The sequence below is a fragment of the Patiria miniata genome, unplaced genomic scaffold, assembly GCF_015706575.1.
Source record: "Patiria miniata isolate m_02_andy unplaced genomic scaffold, ASM1570657v1 HiC_scaffold_3, whole genome shotgun sequence".
NCBI classification, from domain to species: domain Eukaryota; kingdom Metazoa; phylum Echinodermata; class Asteroidea; order Valvatida; family Asterinidae; genus Patiria; species Patiria miniata.
The window spans coordinates 17,479,866-17,497,050 of NW_024037069.1; the positions used below are offsets into that span (position 1 = coordinate 17,479,866).

General features: G+C 42.5%; 2 protein-coding genes and 1 pseudogene across 2 annotated transcripts; all 3 read right to left on the reverse strand.

Annotated features, from left to right (window-relative positions):
- Nucleotides 1–2,285: 2,285 nt before the first annotated feature.
- Nucleotides 2,286–3,626, reverse strand: LOC119736516 (annotated as a pseudogene).
- Nucleotides 3,627–7,921: 4,295 nt separating this feature from the next.
- Nucleotides 7,922–10,199, reverse strand: LOC119736517 (protein trapped in endoderm-1-like). The gene is made up of 2 exons (XM_038210530.1): nt 10,130–10,199; nt 7,922–9,658 (listed from the first exon to the last, which is right to left on the reverse strand). The coding sequence occupies exons 1-2, from the start codon at nt 10,197–10,199 to the stop codon at nt 8,433–8,435; spliced, it is 1,296 nt and encodes a 431-aa protein (XP_038066458.1). The 3' UTR covers nt 7,922–8,432.
- Nucleotides 10,200–14,783: 4,584 nt separating this feature from the next.
- LOC119736519 (protein trapped in endoderm-1-like) lies at nt 14,784–16,077 on the reverse strand. The gene has a single exon (XM_038210531.1). It carries the CDS (start codon nt 16,075–16,077, stop codon nt 14,896–14,898), a length of 1,182 nt encoding a protein of 393 aa, XP_038066459.1. The 3' UTR covers nt 14,784–14,895.
- Nucleotides 16,078–17,185: the final 1,108 nt, after the last annotated feature.

A 17,185-nucleotide genomic window follows, 5' to 3' on the forward strand; every position in this document is an offset into this window, starting at 1 on the left:
AAAAAGGCGATTTGGTTATGCCCGATTACCCAACCAGCGCGCTGACATTGTGCATTTAAAATATTATCCACTCTTCACTCAATTGCTTATACAAAGACTTCATAAAGGAAAAAAATACGAAACAACCTTCAAATTTATATACACAGGTCAGAGTACATGTTTTGTTTTGTTTTGTTCTGTTTCGATTTGTCTTAAATATTGGGAACCAAACAAATTAAACTAGAAACGTGTTTGTGGACATCGACAAATACCAGCTGTTTTAGCCTTGGTCAAGGCGTTCTTCATAATTCGTCCGTACGCAGTGAACGATCGGCGGCATATCCTCGCTATGCATGCAGTGCATTAAAAAAACAGCGCGAACAGCGAACTCAAGCGGCCACTATTTTATGTAAATCAGTTGGATCGGGCCCAACTGATTTGCATAAAATAGTTGCCGCACGAGGTCGCTGTTCGCGCTGTATTTTTAATGCACTGCTGCCTTTTAAATGTTCACATGACATATGATGACGTCACAATAACAGCACTTGAGTTTTCATTTCTAACACATCTAGCATTTAGTCAAGGCCCATGCGACACGTGACGCGCCCCGGATGCTGGCACGTAAAAAGACTATAGCGACCCTCGTGCTATAGTCTTTTTTGAGTGCCAGCATCCGGAACGCCTCGGGTGTCTGGGTTGCCGGATGGGCCTTGACTGAAGGCTATAACAAAACCTGGTAAATGTACATATCAAGTTTTAACCGAATCAAATCTTTAATTCTTTAAAAATATTCCTTAGAAATGTCCCTTTAATGTGACATCGCATGGCATGTGATGACGTCATAATAACAACACTTAAATTGTCATTTATAACACGTCCCGGTATAGGTACATATCAAGTCACAACCAAATCGGACCTGCAATCCTTTAGACAATGCCCCTTTAATGTGACATCATATGACATGTGATGACGTCGTGATGATGTCAGTTACATTTTCATATATAACCCATATATGTATAGGTATATGTCAAGTTACAACCAATTCAGCTAAAATACTATAAATTGTACAGCATGAAACCTTTACGTTTCAATTCCTCTGTGCGGGTAATATACTCGTCAAGAAACGAAAAAAACTAGCATAAGTGGATTCGATGATTTTAAGTTCATGTAGAGATTATACGTCAACACCATGACTCGATCCAGCTGACGTTGGTTCCTGGGAAATGTCTTATTTTTGACGCCTGTCGAAATTTTCTGTTTTTCTTGGTGGCAACGAAAGGGCAAACAGATGTTCACATTGTTGTAACCACCCACTCTCACTCTACGTAGTACAAGTATTTCCGGCCGAGTAGTGTGCTGCTTTAATACATTTCTGATCAGGTTAAAGTCAAAGTGTTTAGTTTAAAATACTACAAATAAAACGACTTAATTTCAAAACACTATTCTTGAAATCATGAAATCATTCGGAACAGAAATACCGTTCTGCTCAAACTCTATAGCTTCGCCTATTCTGCTGTTTCCTATTGTTGACGTAATTTAATTCATGTGTAACTAATGGAAGATGTAGATGTAGTGCTAGGGGAAATTTGTTCGTCCAATTTAACAGAACGTCAATGTCAAAAAAAGCGTTATTCAGCGAGGCACTTTGTACTGGAATAGTTTAGATGATTCTCTTAAATGGTTACCTTCACTAACTGTCTTTGTCAAAAATGTAAAAACTCATTTTCTCGAATCATATCCATAAACTGAAATTCCATTATTTTGTGTACATGTATTCGTATTTAGGCCTTGTCTCACACTTGTCCTATCTATTTCACGTATTATTTTGTTTTTCCCTTGGTCGTATGCTTGTCCATAGGTAAGGGCACAAAAGTGATTTGCTTAACCTTATACCTAAATGTTGACATTTAATTTCACACTTTATAATTAATCACTGTGTACATAACTATCAAATATTATAATAGTGACTTTTTTCATTTATACATGTTTGTACGTACTTTTATTGATGAATGACTTCATTGAAATAAATGTTACTACTACTACAATATTTGAAGACATGGGACCCACCTGATTCGTCATGACTGACTGACTGACTGACTGACTCCCCGACCGACCAAGTGACTCCCCGACTGATTTACTACTTGAACTGACTCAGCGACTCACTGACAGTCACTTAGGAATTAGACTGATAACCTACATAACTGACCTACTTTCATTTGTGAATTAAACTTCTACTGATGAAGCTAAAGGCTTGTCAAAATAAAAGGGCTCATAGCCTAACATGCCCACGTTTCGTTCCCCGTTGTTTAATTCTTCCTCCGAGACAAGACAGATTTCAGCCAGTCGGATGGTTCGGGTATCTGCGAGTAGCGACAGCGAAGGATCTTTCGAAGCACCAACTTGAATTGAGGATGCTTTGCCGCGTAGATGATGGGGTTTACACAGCTATTGAAGATAGAGATGGTTGCCCCGTAGAGAGCAAACTTACGACTGCTTGGTATAGCCAGAGAGATGAAATAAGGGGACATCAACAAGAAGAAGATGAAAAACACCATGAAGAGATTCTTGGTGATAGCAAGTTGCTGACGGCTGATTTCTCGCCGGATGCTTTGGGTCATGTCGTTGGCAGGCATCGCTGATGACTCGCTCACGACGGTGAAACTGACGGTCGACTCTCCAACAGTTTCCCCACCAACACCCTGAGACGGGCTCCCATGTTGGGCGCGTCTCCTCTTCTGCTTCCTGAAGTGACGTTTGAGATGGATGTAGAGGGCCGTGTAGGAACTGACGATAATAAGCATTGGGATTGGGTAGAGGCCAAGAGATTGAGCCAGATTGTACTCTTGGCCGCGGGGATGACCATCCTTGTCTAAACACGTGTTGTCTTGAGGATCGTAACCAAAGTCGCCAATGCCAAGAATTGGCGGCAAGAAGAGCACGATCGACGGGAGGACCCAAGTCGCAGCGATCTGCACAGCCGCGATGTAGCAGGGGACCTCTGTAGCTAACGGCCAGGATCCGTGGCTCAGCATAGCGACGGCCTGCCACGGGTAAGACAAACTCGTCTAGAAATCGGCCACGCTGAGGTTGACCACGAAGGCGTTGGTCACTGTGCGGAGTTTCTTGCACAGGACGACCGACCAGATCACGAGGCTGTTCCCAACGAGTCCAAGGACCGCGGCTACGATCCACACACAGGCCATGCCGATGCGAACATTGTAGGGGTACAGAGATGGGCTAAGGGTAGCCGGTTCCATGGTGGTGACGTTCGTGATCGAAGATGTGTTATTCATATTTGTCAAATATTTGAATTTGTCCGGTCTGATCAAATAGTCAGTGATGAGACCAGCTTTCTAGTTCATGTATGCCAGAGATACCCCGCAAAAGGCAATACGATTTTGTGCAATAATGTTGGCGCCCAATGTTTTGTAACACCTTTGCGACCAAAAACCGACCGAGGGCCGGTATGGTGTGAAATGCGGACTCTATGAAATTAGGACTGATTGGCTGTAATGCGCATGCCTAAGTGAAGATAATTAGGACAGTGACAGGTCATGTGTGAGGCTTAGAGCAATAATATTGGGTAGTTAATACATACTAGATTTCATAGGCGTCAAAATTTCACATGACACCAGTTCATACTTCATGGGTGTTTCAGAATAACTGTGAGAGGAAAATGAAAGGACAACAGAAAGTATTTTCGTGGAGATGTTTCTCAACATCCTGGGGACATGCTAATGTGGATGTTTACAGTATGTGAAGCCAAAGCGGAATTACTTCAAACATCCTTTCGTGCAAGACAATAAAAATCATGCAAGACTAATTTGTTTTCCAAACCAAATTCTTGCAAGAACGAAAAAATGTGTTTATATGCGGGGGGGGGGGGGCATGCCCCCACGAAAATGTTGAAATATACGATGATTTCTCCTATTCTATGGAATATCCTCTTGCACAGGAAGAGTCTATGATATGCGAGCAGATTCGGCGATAAATTATACAAAACAAGATTGCATCTTGAGCTGGAGATTCTGACCATTCAGCGGGCGCCTTCTGGCAGGTCTTCCGTAATCCGTTGTTGTATCACAAACCGTGAAGCCAAATTATCCATTCAATAGCTAATTCAACATTTCCAGCGGCGGTGGAACAGTTTTGAAAAGGGGGTTGGGCAAAGCACCTGCCGGTCGTCAAGCAGCCGGCTGTTGAAAATTCGAAATAGGGGGGGGGGGGGCTTTCTGGACCTTATTGGACGCTTGGGGTGCACACTAATCCAGTTTTTCTCAATTTTCTGTATACCGTGACAAACTCGTTGAGGTAAAGGGATGAGTACACTACAGCATCGATTTTAAAACGGTTATTTTCACTGTTTGTGTTCCTGTTCAATTATTTACAAAAGAATTATAGTTATTATTATTTTGAATGAATTCCGCTTTGACTTTCCGTGTCTAATAATTGAATCCCCAAAAAGTGAACAGAAACCCCCCAAAACAAACAAACAAACCAGCACTATAGTTTTGTTTCCATTTTACCAAGGGCAAAATTGCTTTCGACAATGGGCATTCTGCGGTTAGCTTATTTAATAATAATATTTACGTTTTCTGTTTCATATTTGCAACTTTTATTTGCAGAAAGTTGATTGTACTGTTGTAAGAGAAATATTTTCTGTGAGCCGGCCCCTTAACGTCGTCCTAGAATTACATGCATCACTTTTTCTTTTAAAAGAAACCTTTTTTTGTATCTTTCCATGGCGTAATGAAACTTTGACCATCAAGTTCCTATAGGCCTACTAATAAATCAAGTAAATGACGCGATGATAAAATATAGACTAACCGTATACAAACAACCAAAAAGAAAGAATAAAAACAGTTTATGATTGAGGCCAGCTACATATGGGCCACCAATACACAAGGAAATAATACGAATTTGACCAAATTTACAATTACTTCCTCGTTGTACCTGTTAAATTTACTTCGAATGAGCAAGAACTAAACTATTGAATTAGTTTTGTTTCTGTTTCCTGGTTACTTGAGACAAAAAAAATCAAGCTAATAAATTAACATGTGACTACTTGATATTAGAGTTTAAGTATTTGTCTCGATTGATGTGATGACCCAGAAACCAGGTCATAATTCGGCACACAGAATATACATAATTATGAATGGATATACGAAAGAATAGCTATACAGGGTGAGTAAAAAAAACCCACCGAAACCCAAATGTCGGGACCAGTGTTTTAGTGAAGTTTTGCATGTAGCACTTTCACCAATCTAGGATATGAAAGCCAAATTCATAAGCTTTCTTTTAGTATAATAATGATTCAAATCACTCATGTAATTTTCAAGTTGGTTACAGATTTTTAAACACAACCACCGTTTTAAAGTTCTGTCCACGGATCACAAAAAAAGGTAAGTGTTCTTTCAGCAAAACAAAAAACTAATCACATAGGGATGTGTCTGAGCCGAATAGTTTTCGTTTTGATGAAAGAACGCACACAAAAACAATAGTCCCGACATTGGGTTTCGTGTTATTTTTTACTCACGCTGTATACCTACAATAATAATTGTTACCGGGGAATCATCCGATCGTATAGTAATAAGGATTGTTCAATGATTTTTGAAATTCTCGAGGCTGGATGTGTAATCCGAAAATAATGAGCTTTGATATTGACACTTTACTTCTAATCCTGCAGTCATCGATGTCCGATTATACCATTGATTTTAAAACAAAAGCTGAAGTCTTTTTGGCGAAGTTGGGCTGAATCGGAGGGGAGATATGCCGTCCAGAGAAGTAGACCAGTTTTAAAGACGCTTTTTGGGTGCATAAAATTGCATAGAATAACTTTGCATTGGGAGCAATGTATCAATCCATTAGTTTTTAAAAACAATATTTTGATCAGTCCATCAGATGCCAATTTCGAACAAAATAGGTATTGGGTTGACGCCTATCATCAGACGGATATAACAAGCAATTTTATCGATGCACCGATAGTGTGACACCCTGAACATAATTATCTCTTCCTCCTTATTCGACCCACATCGCACATAGCAACAGCAAATAACTGCTCGTGCCGCCACTGAATCAGGACAACACTTACTGCTCAGCCATTCATTATGACAGCAGGGGTGCAAGTATGCTAAGCCCCAACTTAACTATGACAAGCTACAGCAGTTGGGACTGTGCCAACTAATGTCGGGGTGCCAACATTATTGTGCCAACTAATGTCGGGGTTCCAACATTAGTTGTGCCAACTATTGTCGGGGTGGCAACATTATTGTGCCCAACTAATGGCGGGGTTCCAACATTAGTTGTGCCAACTAATGGCGGGGTTCCAACTAATGTTGGGGTATTAGTCCCAACTAATGTCGGGACTGTCTAATGTTGGGACCTGTGCCATATAGTAAGCGTGTAACAATGTTACCTCCTAAAAAGTCTCTGTACTATGGTGACCCCGAAGGGACATAACCGGTCGCGAATATTATTTGCAACGTCGCGAAAATATTCATGACTACTAGTCATAAACGTATTAACGACTAGTCGTGAATTTGTTGTCGTAAATATTTTTTCCAGTAACTTGAAGTGTTCAACAGTGTGCATCATCAAGGGATAGCAGACATTTGCCCCGCCTGACGCGCAACATTCCTAGGTACGTTTGTGTATGAACTACACAAGAGCTGGCAACAATATGTCTTATTTCAATCTGAATTCCCCTCCATTGTTTTTGACAGGTACGATGGAACATGCAGCGATTAGGAATTTTGCCGCCGAAACTATGCAAAAACGCCCTCTATCCCTCGTTTGTCGGTTAAATACCTCCAAACTACTGGGGGAAAAAAATATTCGCGAAAAAAATTCACGACAAGTCGCAAAAAAAATCACGACGTCGCAAAAATATATACGACTAGTCGTGAATTAATTCACGACGTCGCAAACATATTCACAACGTCGCAAAAAATCACGACTATTCGTGAATAAATTCGCGACGATCGCAAAAATATTCACTACCGGTTATGTCCCTTCAGGGCCACCATACTGTACATATTGGCCTCTAGTATCCGGGTTCCGTTTAGCCTAATACTTTTCAGGGTCAAATCGACATTTTCCCGGTAAAAAGAACACTTCTCTTGATCTTTTTTAAATAACTTTGACTCGAGCCATTTTGGCACAGAAAAGTTCAAATATTTACCCTGAAAGTGTATTAGGCACAATAAAACCCGTGTTTCGGGTGACCTCTGACCAGGAATTTTCTTAGAGTGCAAGGTATCAATAAAAAAAAATGATAATATACAACAATATATTATATATATACACCAAAATTGCTCAAGTTCGTGTATTTTAACAGACGCATAAAGGAAAAATCAAAAGATCCTTTCAATCCTCGAGCATGTGCGTAGTCTATGGGAGAGTGTTATAATTATTACAGGGACAAAGGGAAACACTTAGCATTGCCCTTGGGCGTATATAAATTCACGACAGTGTGTTTGGGATTACCTTTTGTGCTACACTTGCATGGATTTGTTTTCTTTTTGGAGGGGGGGGGGGATCATCTAGAAGTAAGAATATTTCAACGGTAGTTTCTGGGCAATTGAAATATACTCTGGTTTCCTACCCGTCACAAAATGTGGCCCGTGAACATTTGGTTACATTAGTTTATCTACTGTTCTTGGCGTTTAAAAATCGATATGCAGATCTATACGTTACACACAGTTTAAACACAGGCTGCCCGGAAATTACATGGTTATTCGAGAGGCTAACATTTCCAGAAGTATGATGTCTTTAAAGGGTCATGCAATGTATTTTTTTTTCAATGCAATCCTTGAAAATGCACCTTTGTATCCCATGCAACCCTATTTTCAATTTTTGTTATGCCATTTTCAAGGCTATTTTGGTGCCTTTTTTTTTGTTTCAATGCTAATGTGAATTTCCATATTCATGAGCAAATGTGTGATGTCACTTCAGGCAGAAACCTCAATGTTACAGCTATTTCTGCACCAAAAGTCGTCAGAATTCGGGATATGTTGTTGTCGTACATATTCTTTGTTCGGTGATTTGTTGTGGTGTCAGTAGATGGCAGTACATAAAGTAAACCAATGAGCAACTGTTCTCACAAATGGTTTCAATGGGCAGATGTTTGGGTTAACAATTCGAACAGAAATCCTTAACTGAACAGTTAACTGAATGTTTAAAGGTTAATAAAATTAACCAAAAAGGGATGTCAAATAGTTTTCATACATTTATGAGTAGTAAAAAGCTGCACAAAATGCGTTCCTATAAACAATAATTCATCTCATGAACACTTTAAATTCATCGTAAAGTAATTATGCATATAATAAGACGCAACCAGCTTCCTCTGGTGCTAAAACATCACTGCCAATCAGTTGCAAAACTGAAACACCTTCCCTCCATAAAAAGTAACAAAAGGGTTCAACTCAAAAACATTCTGTGTATGAAAAACCTGTTTACTTCCGCCGAGACAAGATGGATTTCAGCCAGTCAGATGGTTCAGGTATCTGAGAGTAGCGACAGCGAAGGATCTTTCGAAGCACCAACTTGAACTGAGGATGCTTTGCCGTGTAGATAATGGGGTTTACACAGCTATTCAGCATACTGATGGTTGCCCCGTAGAGAGCAAACGCGCCACTGCTTGGTATAGCCAGAGAGATGAAATATGGAGACATCAACAAGAAGAAGATGAAAAACACCATGAAGAGATTCTTGGTGATAGCAAGCTGTTGACGGCTGATTTCTCGCCGGATGCCTTTAGTCATGTCGTTGGCAGGCACCGGTGATGACTCGCTCACGACGGTGAAACTGACGGTCGACTCTCCAACTGTTCCCCCATCAACATCCTGAGACGGGCTTCCCTGTTGGGCGCGTCTCCTCTTCTGCTTCCTGAAGTGACGTTTGAGATGGATGTAGAGGGCCGTGTAGGAACTGACGATGATAAGCATTGGGATTGGGTAGAGACCAAGAGATTGAGCCAGGTTGTACTCTTGGCCGCGGGGATGGCCATCCTTGTCTGAACACGTGTTGTCTTGAGGATCGTAACCAAAGTCGCCAATGCCAAGGATTGGCGGCAAGAAGAACACGATCGAAGGGATGACCCAAGTCGCAGCGATCATGACGGAGACTTTTCCCGGGGAGTACCAACGACTGTATGTTTCAGTTTTCTGGGTGACCAGCATGAAGCGATTAAAGGCTATCGCCGCCAATGAATAAAGGCTTCCACCAAGACCAGTGTAAAACTGCACAGCAGCTATGTAGCATGGGACCTCTGTAGCTAACGGCCAGGACCCGTGGCTCAGTATGGCGACGGCCTGCCACGGGTAAGACAGACTCGTCCAGAAATCGACCAGGCTGAGGTTGACCACGAAGGCGTTGGTCACCGTGCGGAGTTTCTTGGACAGGACGACCGACCAGATCACGAGGCTGTTCCCAACAAGTCCAAGGACCGCGGCTAAGATCCACACACAGGCCAAGCCGATGCGGGCTTGGTATGAGTACAGAGGTGGGCTTGCAGTTACCGGTATTACAGTGGTTGCGTTCATGATGGTAGACGTGTATGTATAATTGTATGCGCTATAGTACGGCCGATTGTTTTCTGTACACTGAATATCAGAGTGGGTGTTGCTGTCTTTTATGTAAAAAGATACGTCACACGCCTCATAGCGAGATCCGTGTATACCTTATAACGCGTGATCCGTGCATGCCTCAAAAGAAAATCCTTAATATACGGGGATTTCCCTACAGCGACGTATTTTTTAATTACACCATTTCCTGTAACTGCACTTGCCTGTACAAATATGAACACGGACATCAATGTTTACATTTACTTTTTGTCTGGTATAAATATCCTTCTGAAGTGTTTTTTCCACAAGATGAATATCACACTCACACAAGCTATTAAAGAGACATCTTTTGACTATTGTATTAACGAATCAAACTGTTTTAACTAAGTTTGTAAACATTACAACACTTGGTAAAGTATAGGTGTACAAATAATTTCAGATTATAATACACGGAAGGGATGTTCGGGACGTCATTTTCATTGAGTCACATTTTCTAGCCCAAGTTGAGTGATGGTTCGTGAGCGAAAACTAATCTACATAAAAATGTTTTGCAAAGGCATGATGGGCCAAGGTCCTGTCTGTCTTGCCAAGTTGCTGATCTGGATCCAGGAATTCTTTGTTTGTTTCCCTCGGATACTGATCTGGATCATGGATCATAGGGATCCCTCCCGAGAAGTGGATCAGTGTGAGATTCAAAATGGCGAACATTCCTTAAGGTTGCAGACCAGTAAATAAACTTCCATAGACCCCAATGGTAAATGCTCCCAATTCAGAAATTCGGGGAAAATATTTACAACTCTCCAAGGTGTTTGGGACACACATCAAATTAAAGCTTATTTCATCATCTTTCATTTTCTTTTCAATTTTCGGGGGGTCAACTGATGACTTTTAGGAGAAATTTCCATCCGAAGATGCACCCCTGAAAATAGTCCTAAAGCCCATCGCCATCTGAAAAACGATGCCTACACTCCATTGCAAAATAGAGCGCATTAAGGGCCCCAATTTCATCCAAATTGAACGGAACTACAAGCTCACCGTCCTGTGCACGGCTTTCACCCATATTTGTTTTACAAACCCTCAAGTTCATGACCCACAGCATGCTCAAATACTGAAGATTATGAGGGCATGCAAATCGTGATTTGGCCGGCGTAGGCAATTTCGGACCAATTTACTGGTCTGCAACCTTAAACGTCTAGTCACGGGACTTACATGCAAGATCGAGACATACGTGTAGACCTACGGTACGGTACTAGTTCACAGGATCCGAATAAGGAGGATCTGCACCGAATGCTACTCAGTATGCGGCGTCACAACATTACATCCTCTGCCTTCTCAAGTCAATTCTAGTTCAATTCTATATATTTGAGGCGATAAGACAATACATGCATGTTCTTGCACGCAGTTAACAGCATATACATAAAGTGATACAGTGTCACTGTCAATGTTCCAAGAAGCGCCCATCCCCCAAGTGGGAAGATGATAGTAACAGATATTGATTAAGAGGTATACGTTTCAATAACTCCTCGAAGACCGGGCTTGCAAACCGTGAAGGAAGGAAGATGTGGCATGAATAAGCATGGTTGCTAACATCCTTTTGTTCCTTCATCATAATGTTCCACGTTCTTAATTGAAAAATCTTAAGCTCCTGAATGTTTGTATGTACATTAAAAGTGTCCTTATTTCATTAATATCTCATCGAAAAAAATAGAAATGGTCTTACGTTGAACAACGTTTTCCATCTCAAAAAGAACTATTTCCAACAACCACCCGATCTCCTTCTTCATTTTTTTGCCGTTCGGTACACAAAAAGGTGTTTATAAATATGGCCAAGTGCGTTCAAAGTCCGTGTAAAATAGATTCGCAACTATGATGCCAAAGTGTACATCTCATTTCAAAGTGAAATTTTGTACGTGCTTAAATACATCTATAGCATTTGGGTTTAAATTGCCATGTACTGACGAGTGTGTGTCTTAGAAATCACATCCACGTAATGTTATATTGGCACCAACTTAGAGTTTTTATCAAGTGGCTGTACGTGGTTGTAGGAAAGAAAAGACCTGCAATCGAGATGAGCTCAAAAAAGCTTTACCTATTCGGTTGTGTTACTTCCTAAATTCCAAAGAGTGAAAATTCACTCCATTCGGGTGAAGATTCACTCCCACTAGGGACTAGACGTTTTAGAGTGAAATTCCTTCAATCCTAAAGAGCGAGTTTTTACTCGAGCTTCAATTGAAGTGGTTCTTTTTTCAGACTCTTTCAATCTTAAATGAGAGTGATTTTCTCCCTAAACCGTCTAGTCCCTAATTTCACTCTTTGGAATTTAAAGAGTACCTCGCAACATAATTGGCGATACCTCGAGCTCACTTCCTCCGGGACATCACAGTTTTCAGCCAGTCGGATGGTTGAGGTATCTTAGAGTAGCGGCATCGAAGGATGCTCCGGAGCACTCCCTTAAAATGAGGGTGGTTAATCGTATAGATGATGGGGTTAACGCAGCTATTTACGATACTGATGGTTAGTCCGTAGAGAGCAAAATTACGACCGCTTGGTACGGCCAGAGAGATGAAATAAGGGGACATCAACAGCAAGAAGATGCAGAAGATGCAGTAAAAACGTCATATACACGCGCGCACCACTGATTACTAGCGCCCATCAAGGGCGGATCCAGAACACATGGTGTTTTTTTTTGGGGGGGGGAAGCCAAACAAAAATGTTGGTCCCCTGTTTATGCGATTTGGGATTAAAAATAATGAACGACTTGTGTCAGTATGTCTAAGCCCAGTCGTTTCCCTTAATTTTTAGAAATAGATCTACTAAATCTTTTACAAAAACATTTTGCTCTTTGGTTTTGTAATGTAGGCGGATGTGAATTATGGGATTTCTTTCCATAGCTCCTGTATGTTAGTCATGTATGTGCCCTCTGTTTTAATACACAAAAGACGCACGCTGACAGAAGTGAATCGATAGCTCTCCCGCAAAAGGCTGCATAATGAGCAGTTTAATAAAGTTGAACAATTAACACCAATTGAATTGACAATAGAATGCAGGTGAGTAATCACTTCTGATTACAGGTTGTGTTGCACAGTGCATTGTAACGTGTAACCATGCAGGGGAGTTGTACTGATTCGCGTTTGGGGTATATTAAGCTAAGGTACCGTTGGTATTTTAGGAAGGAACACTAAACCCTTTATAGATAGTGTCGGACAGCGCGTGTTAAAAAACTAAAAATCGCACACGCAGGATTCGAACCTCCGATTCTCCACTCGTGGGTGAGCAATTTAACCACTAGGCTATTTCACTAGTTACAGTTACGTTTGAGTTTAAAGCTAAAAACCATTCATTGTATTCTTAAGATCGGGTCGTAGATAGTTTCAATTGCTGACGGGTTATTTTGTCCTTTCCGTTGTAGAGCGAAGGTATAGCTCAATTATAGTTGCGTAACGTATTTTTGTGTGTTATTTAGACGGCGCCCATTTCCTCTTCGCTCTCGATCTTAAGCAAACTCCCCCCTTCTATGCGGACATCAGTCGAGTGCTATGTTCCAATCTCAGCTTAATAAGCTTCAGGTGCAACAGGCCCGGATGAAGTGTTTCGTAGGCCCTATAGGCACCAGTGTTCCGTAGGCCCTATACTGTGCACTAGGTGCCAGCACCAAATTCGTTTTGATGCTATCGAATTTGAGTATTAAAAACGGTGAATTCGAATGATAAACGTTTTAAAATAGCCAGGTAAATCTATATCAAAGTACAAAGCACTGTACAAATCTATACAATCCCGGCCAAAACTCGCTGGGCCCCCAACCCCTGCCCCAGCCAGTGTTGTCTCTCATTGCGAGGTCTGTGCTCAAGCGCGAGATGACAACATTGACCGGGGGAGCGGGGGGGGGGGGGGGGGCGGGGGAGGGCATGTGTGGACGTGTCCCAACCATTTTGGCCGGGATTGTAGGTACGAAAATTCGGATGGAAAAGGTCAAAATTCGTTTTTACTCAGCCACAACTGATTAATTCTTGTCATTTTTTCCTTTTCCTATTAATGTTTCTCGGGGGTGATTACGGTTAGAAATCATTTTGTCAAACATTATAGCAAGAGAAACGGCAACCCGTGTAAAATGCGCATTGAAGGGTCAAGCACGGGCGGGGGGCAAAGGGGGCCATGCCCCCCCCCCCAAAAAAAAGAAACCAATTTTTTTTTATGTGACGTCGCAATAAAGGCAGGCAATGAGTACACCACCATCTTTTCCTCAAAAACCATTGGCTAAAGTGGTCAGAAATTGCCTCAGATCGCACCACAGAGCATCGAGAATCCCAAAAAAATTCGGGGCCCTTAAGTGGGCCCCGAACCCCACGCCGTAATTTTTTTACCCACTTTTTGGGAAACACAATTTTTTGCCCCCCCCCCCCGGAAAAATTGTGTTCTGGATCCGCCCTTGGGGTCAGGGAGGGGTACGGAAGCTCAAAGACAAAATGGCGTACTTTCATGCTCTGTTGACTCACTGACTGACTCCCCGTCATTGACTGACTGACTTGCATTTGTGAATTAAACCACTACCTATTTTCACCCCGTTATCAGTATAGCTTATTCTACTAATTTTTTTTATTAGCCATTCAAGAACAATCGAATATAATTTTGTGCAGTTTGGGATTATATTTTTACCAGCTTCAATCCCGGCCAAAATGGTTGGGACACTAGCCTCCAACGGTCACCCACTCCCCCGGTCAAAGTTGTTCTCTCCAGCTGATGGGGCACACACCGCGAAATGAGAGACAACATTGAGCGGGGGCCGGGGGAGGGGGGAGGTGCATATGTTCCCCAATACCTATGTTCCCATTGCAATACCGATGTTCCCCGAAATCCTTACCCTAAGCACTAACCCTAACCCTATAACCCCAACCCTAATCCTAAGGATTTCGGGAAAATAGATATTGGGGACCATCGGGTAGACCCCGCCGGGGGGTTGGGGGCCCAGCGAGATTTGACCAGGATTGTAGGCTTGCCGTTTACATGTAAATAGTCTCATTTACAGGTGATTGTGCACATTTTCATTTAACTCATTTGGTGTTCATACCAAAGACGTTAAGACTTACAATTATTTTGGTTTGCCAGAGCCATGTCACGTTAACGTGGGCTTAGCCTGAGACAATTTTTTACCATACTAATTTTACGTTTCATATCTTAAGTGCTGACAAAAATACGTACGGTAAAAGACATCTTCGTTGCATTGCAACTATCTCCGTTGCACTGCAACACAGATTGACCTTTTCTCAATGAACAAGTTTAACTTCTACCGACGAAGCCAACAGCTGGTCAAAATAAAAGGGCTCATAATATACCCACGTTTCATCCTCCGTTGTTACTACTTTCTCTGACGAGACAAGACAGATTTTAGCCAGTCAGATGGTTCGGGTATCTGCGAGTAGCGGCAGCGAAGGATCTGTCGAAGCACCAACTTGAACTGAGGATGCTTTGCCGTGTAGATGATGGGGTTTACACAGCTATTCAATATAGAGATGGTTGCCCCATAGAGAGCAAACTTACGACTGCTTGGTACAGCCAGAGAGATGAAATAAGGGGACATCAACAAGAAGAAGATGAAGAACACCACGAAGAGATTCTTGGTAATAGCAAGTTGCTGACGGCTGATTGCTCGCCGGTTGCTTTTGGCAACGCTGTTGGTTGGCATCGCTGTGGACTCGCTTACGACGGTGAAACTGACGGTCGACTCGCCAACAGTTCCCCCATCAACATCCTGAGACGGGCTCCTCTGTTGGGCGCGCCTCCTCTTCTGCTTCCTGAAGTGACGTTTGAGATGAATGTAGAGTGCCGTGTAGGAGCTGATGATGATGAGCATAGGGACCGGGAACAGACCAAGAGATTGAGCCAGGTTGTACTCTTGGCCGCGGGGATGACTATCCTTGTCTGAACACGTGTTGTCCTGAGTATCGTAACCGAAGTCGCCAATGACGATAATCGGCGGCAAGAAGAACACGATCGACGGCATGACCCAAGTCGCAGCGATCATGGCGGAGACTTTTCTCGGAGAGTACCAACGACTGTATGTTTCAGTTTTCTGAGTGACCAGCATGAAGCGATTGAAGGCTATCACCGCCAATGAGTAAAGGCTTGCACCAAGGCCGGTGTAAAACTGCACAGCCGCGATGTAGCATGGGACCTCTGTAGCTAACGGCCAGGACCCGTGGCTCAGTATGGCGACGGCCTGCCACGGGTAAGACAAACTTGTCCAGAAATCGGCCAGGCTGAGGTTGACCACGAAGGCGTTGGTTACCGTGCGGAGTTTCTTGGACAGGACGACCGACCAGATCACGAGGCTGTTCCCAACGAGTCCAAGGACCGCGGCTACGATCCACACACAGGCCACGCCGATGCGGGCATTGTACGGGTAGAGAGATTGGCTAAGGGTAGCCGGTTGCACGGTGGTGACGTTCATGATCGACGATGTGTTATTCAAACTCATAAAGCCTTGCTTGAATTTGTCCGGTCTGATCTGATAATCAGTGAGAGCAGCTTTCTTGTTCATGGATGCCGCAGATACATGTACACCCAGCAAAAGGCAATACGATTATGTGCAGCAATGTTAGCGCCTCATCTTTTGTAACACCTTTGCGACCAAACACCGACTGAGGGCCGGTATGGTGTGAAGTGTGGACTCTATGAAATACGAACTCATTGGCTGTATTGCGCATGCCTTAGTGATAATTAGAACAGTGAACGATCACGTATTTCAGTGCGAATTGAAATCATTAGGCCTACATGGTAACGGCGAGCGACGAAATGAAACTTCAACTGATATTAAATTCGCTCCGCTTTCGCTTTTGCGAAATTGAAAGAATAAATGTGTGAGGAAAATAAAAGGATAACAGAAAGTATTTTCCGTGATGTGTATCTCAACATCCTGGGGATATGCTAATGTGGATGTTTATAGGGCACTTACGTTGACTGATCAGTATGGAAAGCCAAAGCGGAATTAATTCAAACATCCTTCTTTCGTACAAGAGCAAAAATGTAATTTTTTCCCCAAAACAAATTAGTGCAAGACCAAATTAATTTGTTTATATGCTGGGGGGGGAGGGACATGCCCCCCCCCCAGAAAATGTTGAAATCTACGATGATTTTTCGTAGTCTATGGAAAATCCTCTTGCACAGCAAGCATCTGATATAGGAGCAGATTCAGCGATTAATTATGCACAACAAGACTTCGTCTTGACCTCGAGACTCTTGACATTCAGCGGGCGCCTGCTGGCAGCTCTCCCTAATCCGCTGTTGTATTACAAAAACATGGAGCCAAATTGACCATTCAACAGCTTATTCAACATTTTTTGATCGCAACGACGTCACAATTTCTGAAGCCGACTCCGATTGGCTGGCGCGGGGCGTCGCATAAATATGCACTGCTCACATAATTATATCAGACGTTGGTTATGGAGAGCGCTCCGTTGGACATCGACAACGGGTGATGCTCAGACTACATTCTAAGACAATTTAAGAAAACATTTAGGAACTTTAGTATTCCATGTATTATTTTTGGGCCCAATTTCCTATAGTTTGAAAACATTAGTCAGCGGCTATACGGGAAGGGGGGGGGGTGCAAGGTTGGATCCAGAGCAACTTTTTTTTGGGGGGGGGCA

Excerpts from the sequence above, each read along its gene's own strand:
- LOC119736519 (XM_038210531.1), bottom strand. The coding sequence starts at position 16,077 with ATGAACAAGAAAGCTGCTCTCACTGATTATCAGATCAGACCGGACAAA.
- LOC119736517 (XM_038210530.1), bottom strand. The coding sequence starts at position 10,199 with ATGATCCATGATCCAGATCAGTATCCGAGGGAAACAAACAAAGAATTC. Across the intron at positions 9,659-10,129 it reads GGATCCAGATCAGCAACTTG|GTATACACGGATCTCGCTAT; the intron begins GCAAGACAGACA and ends ACGCGTTATAAG.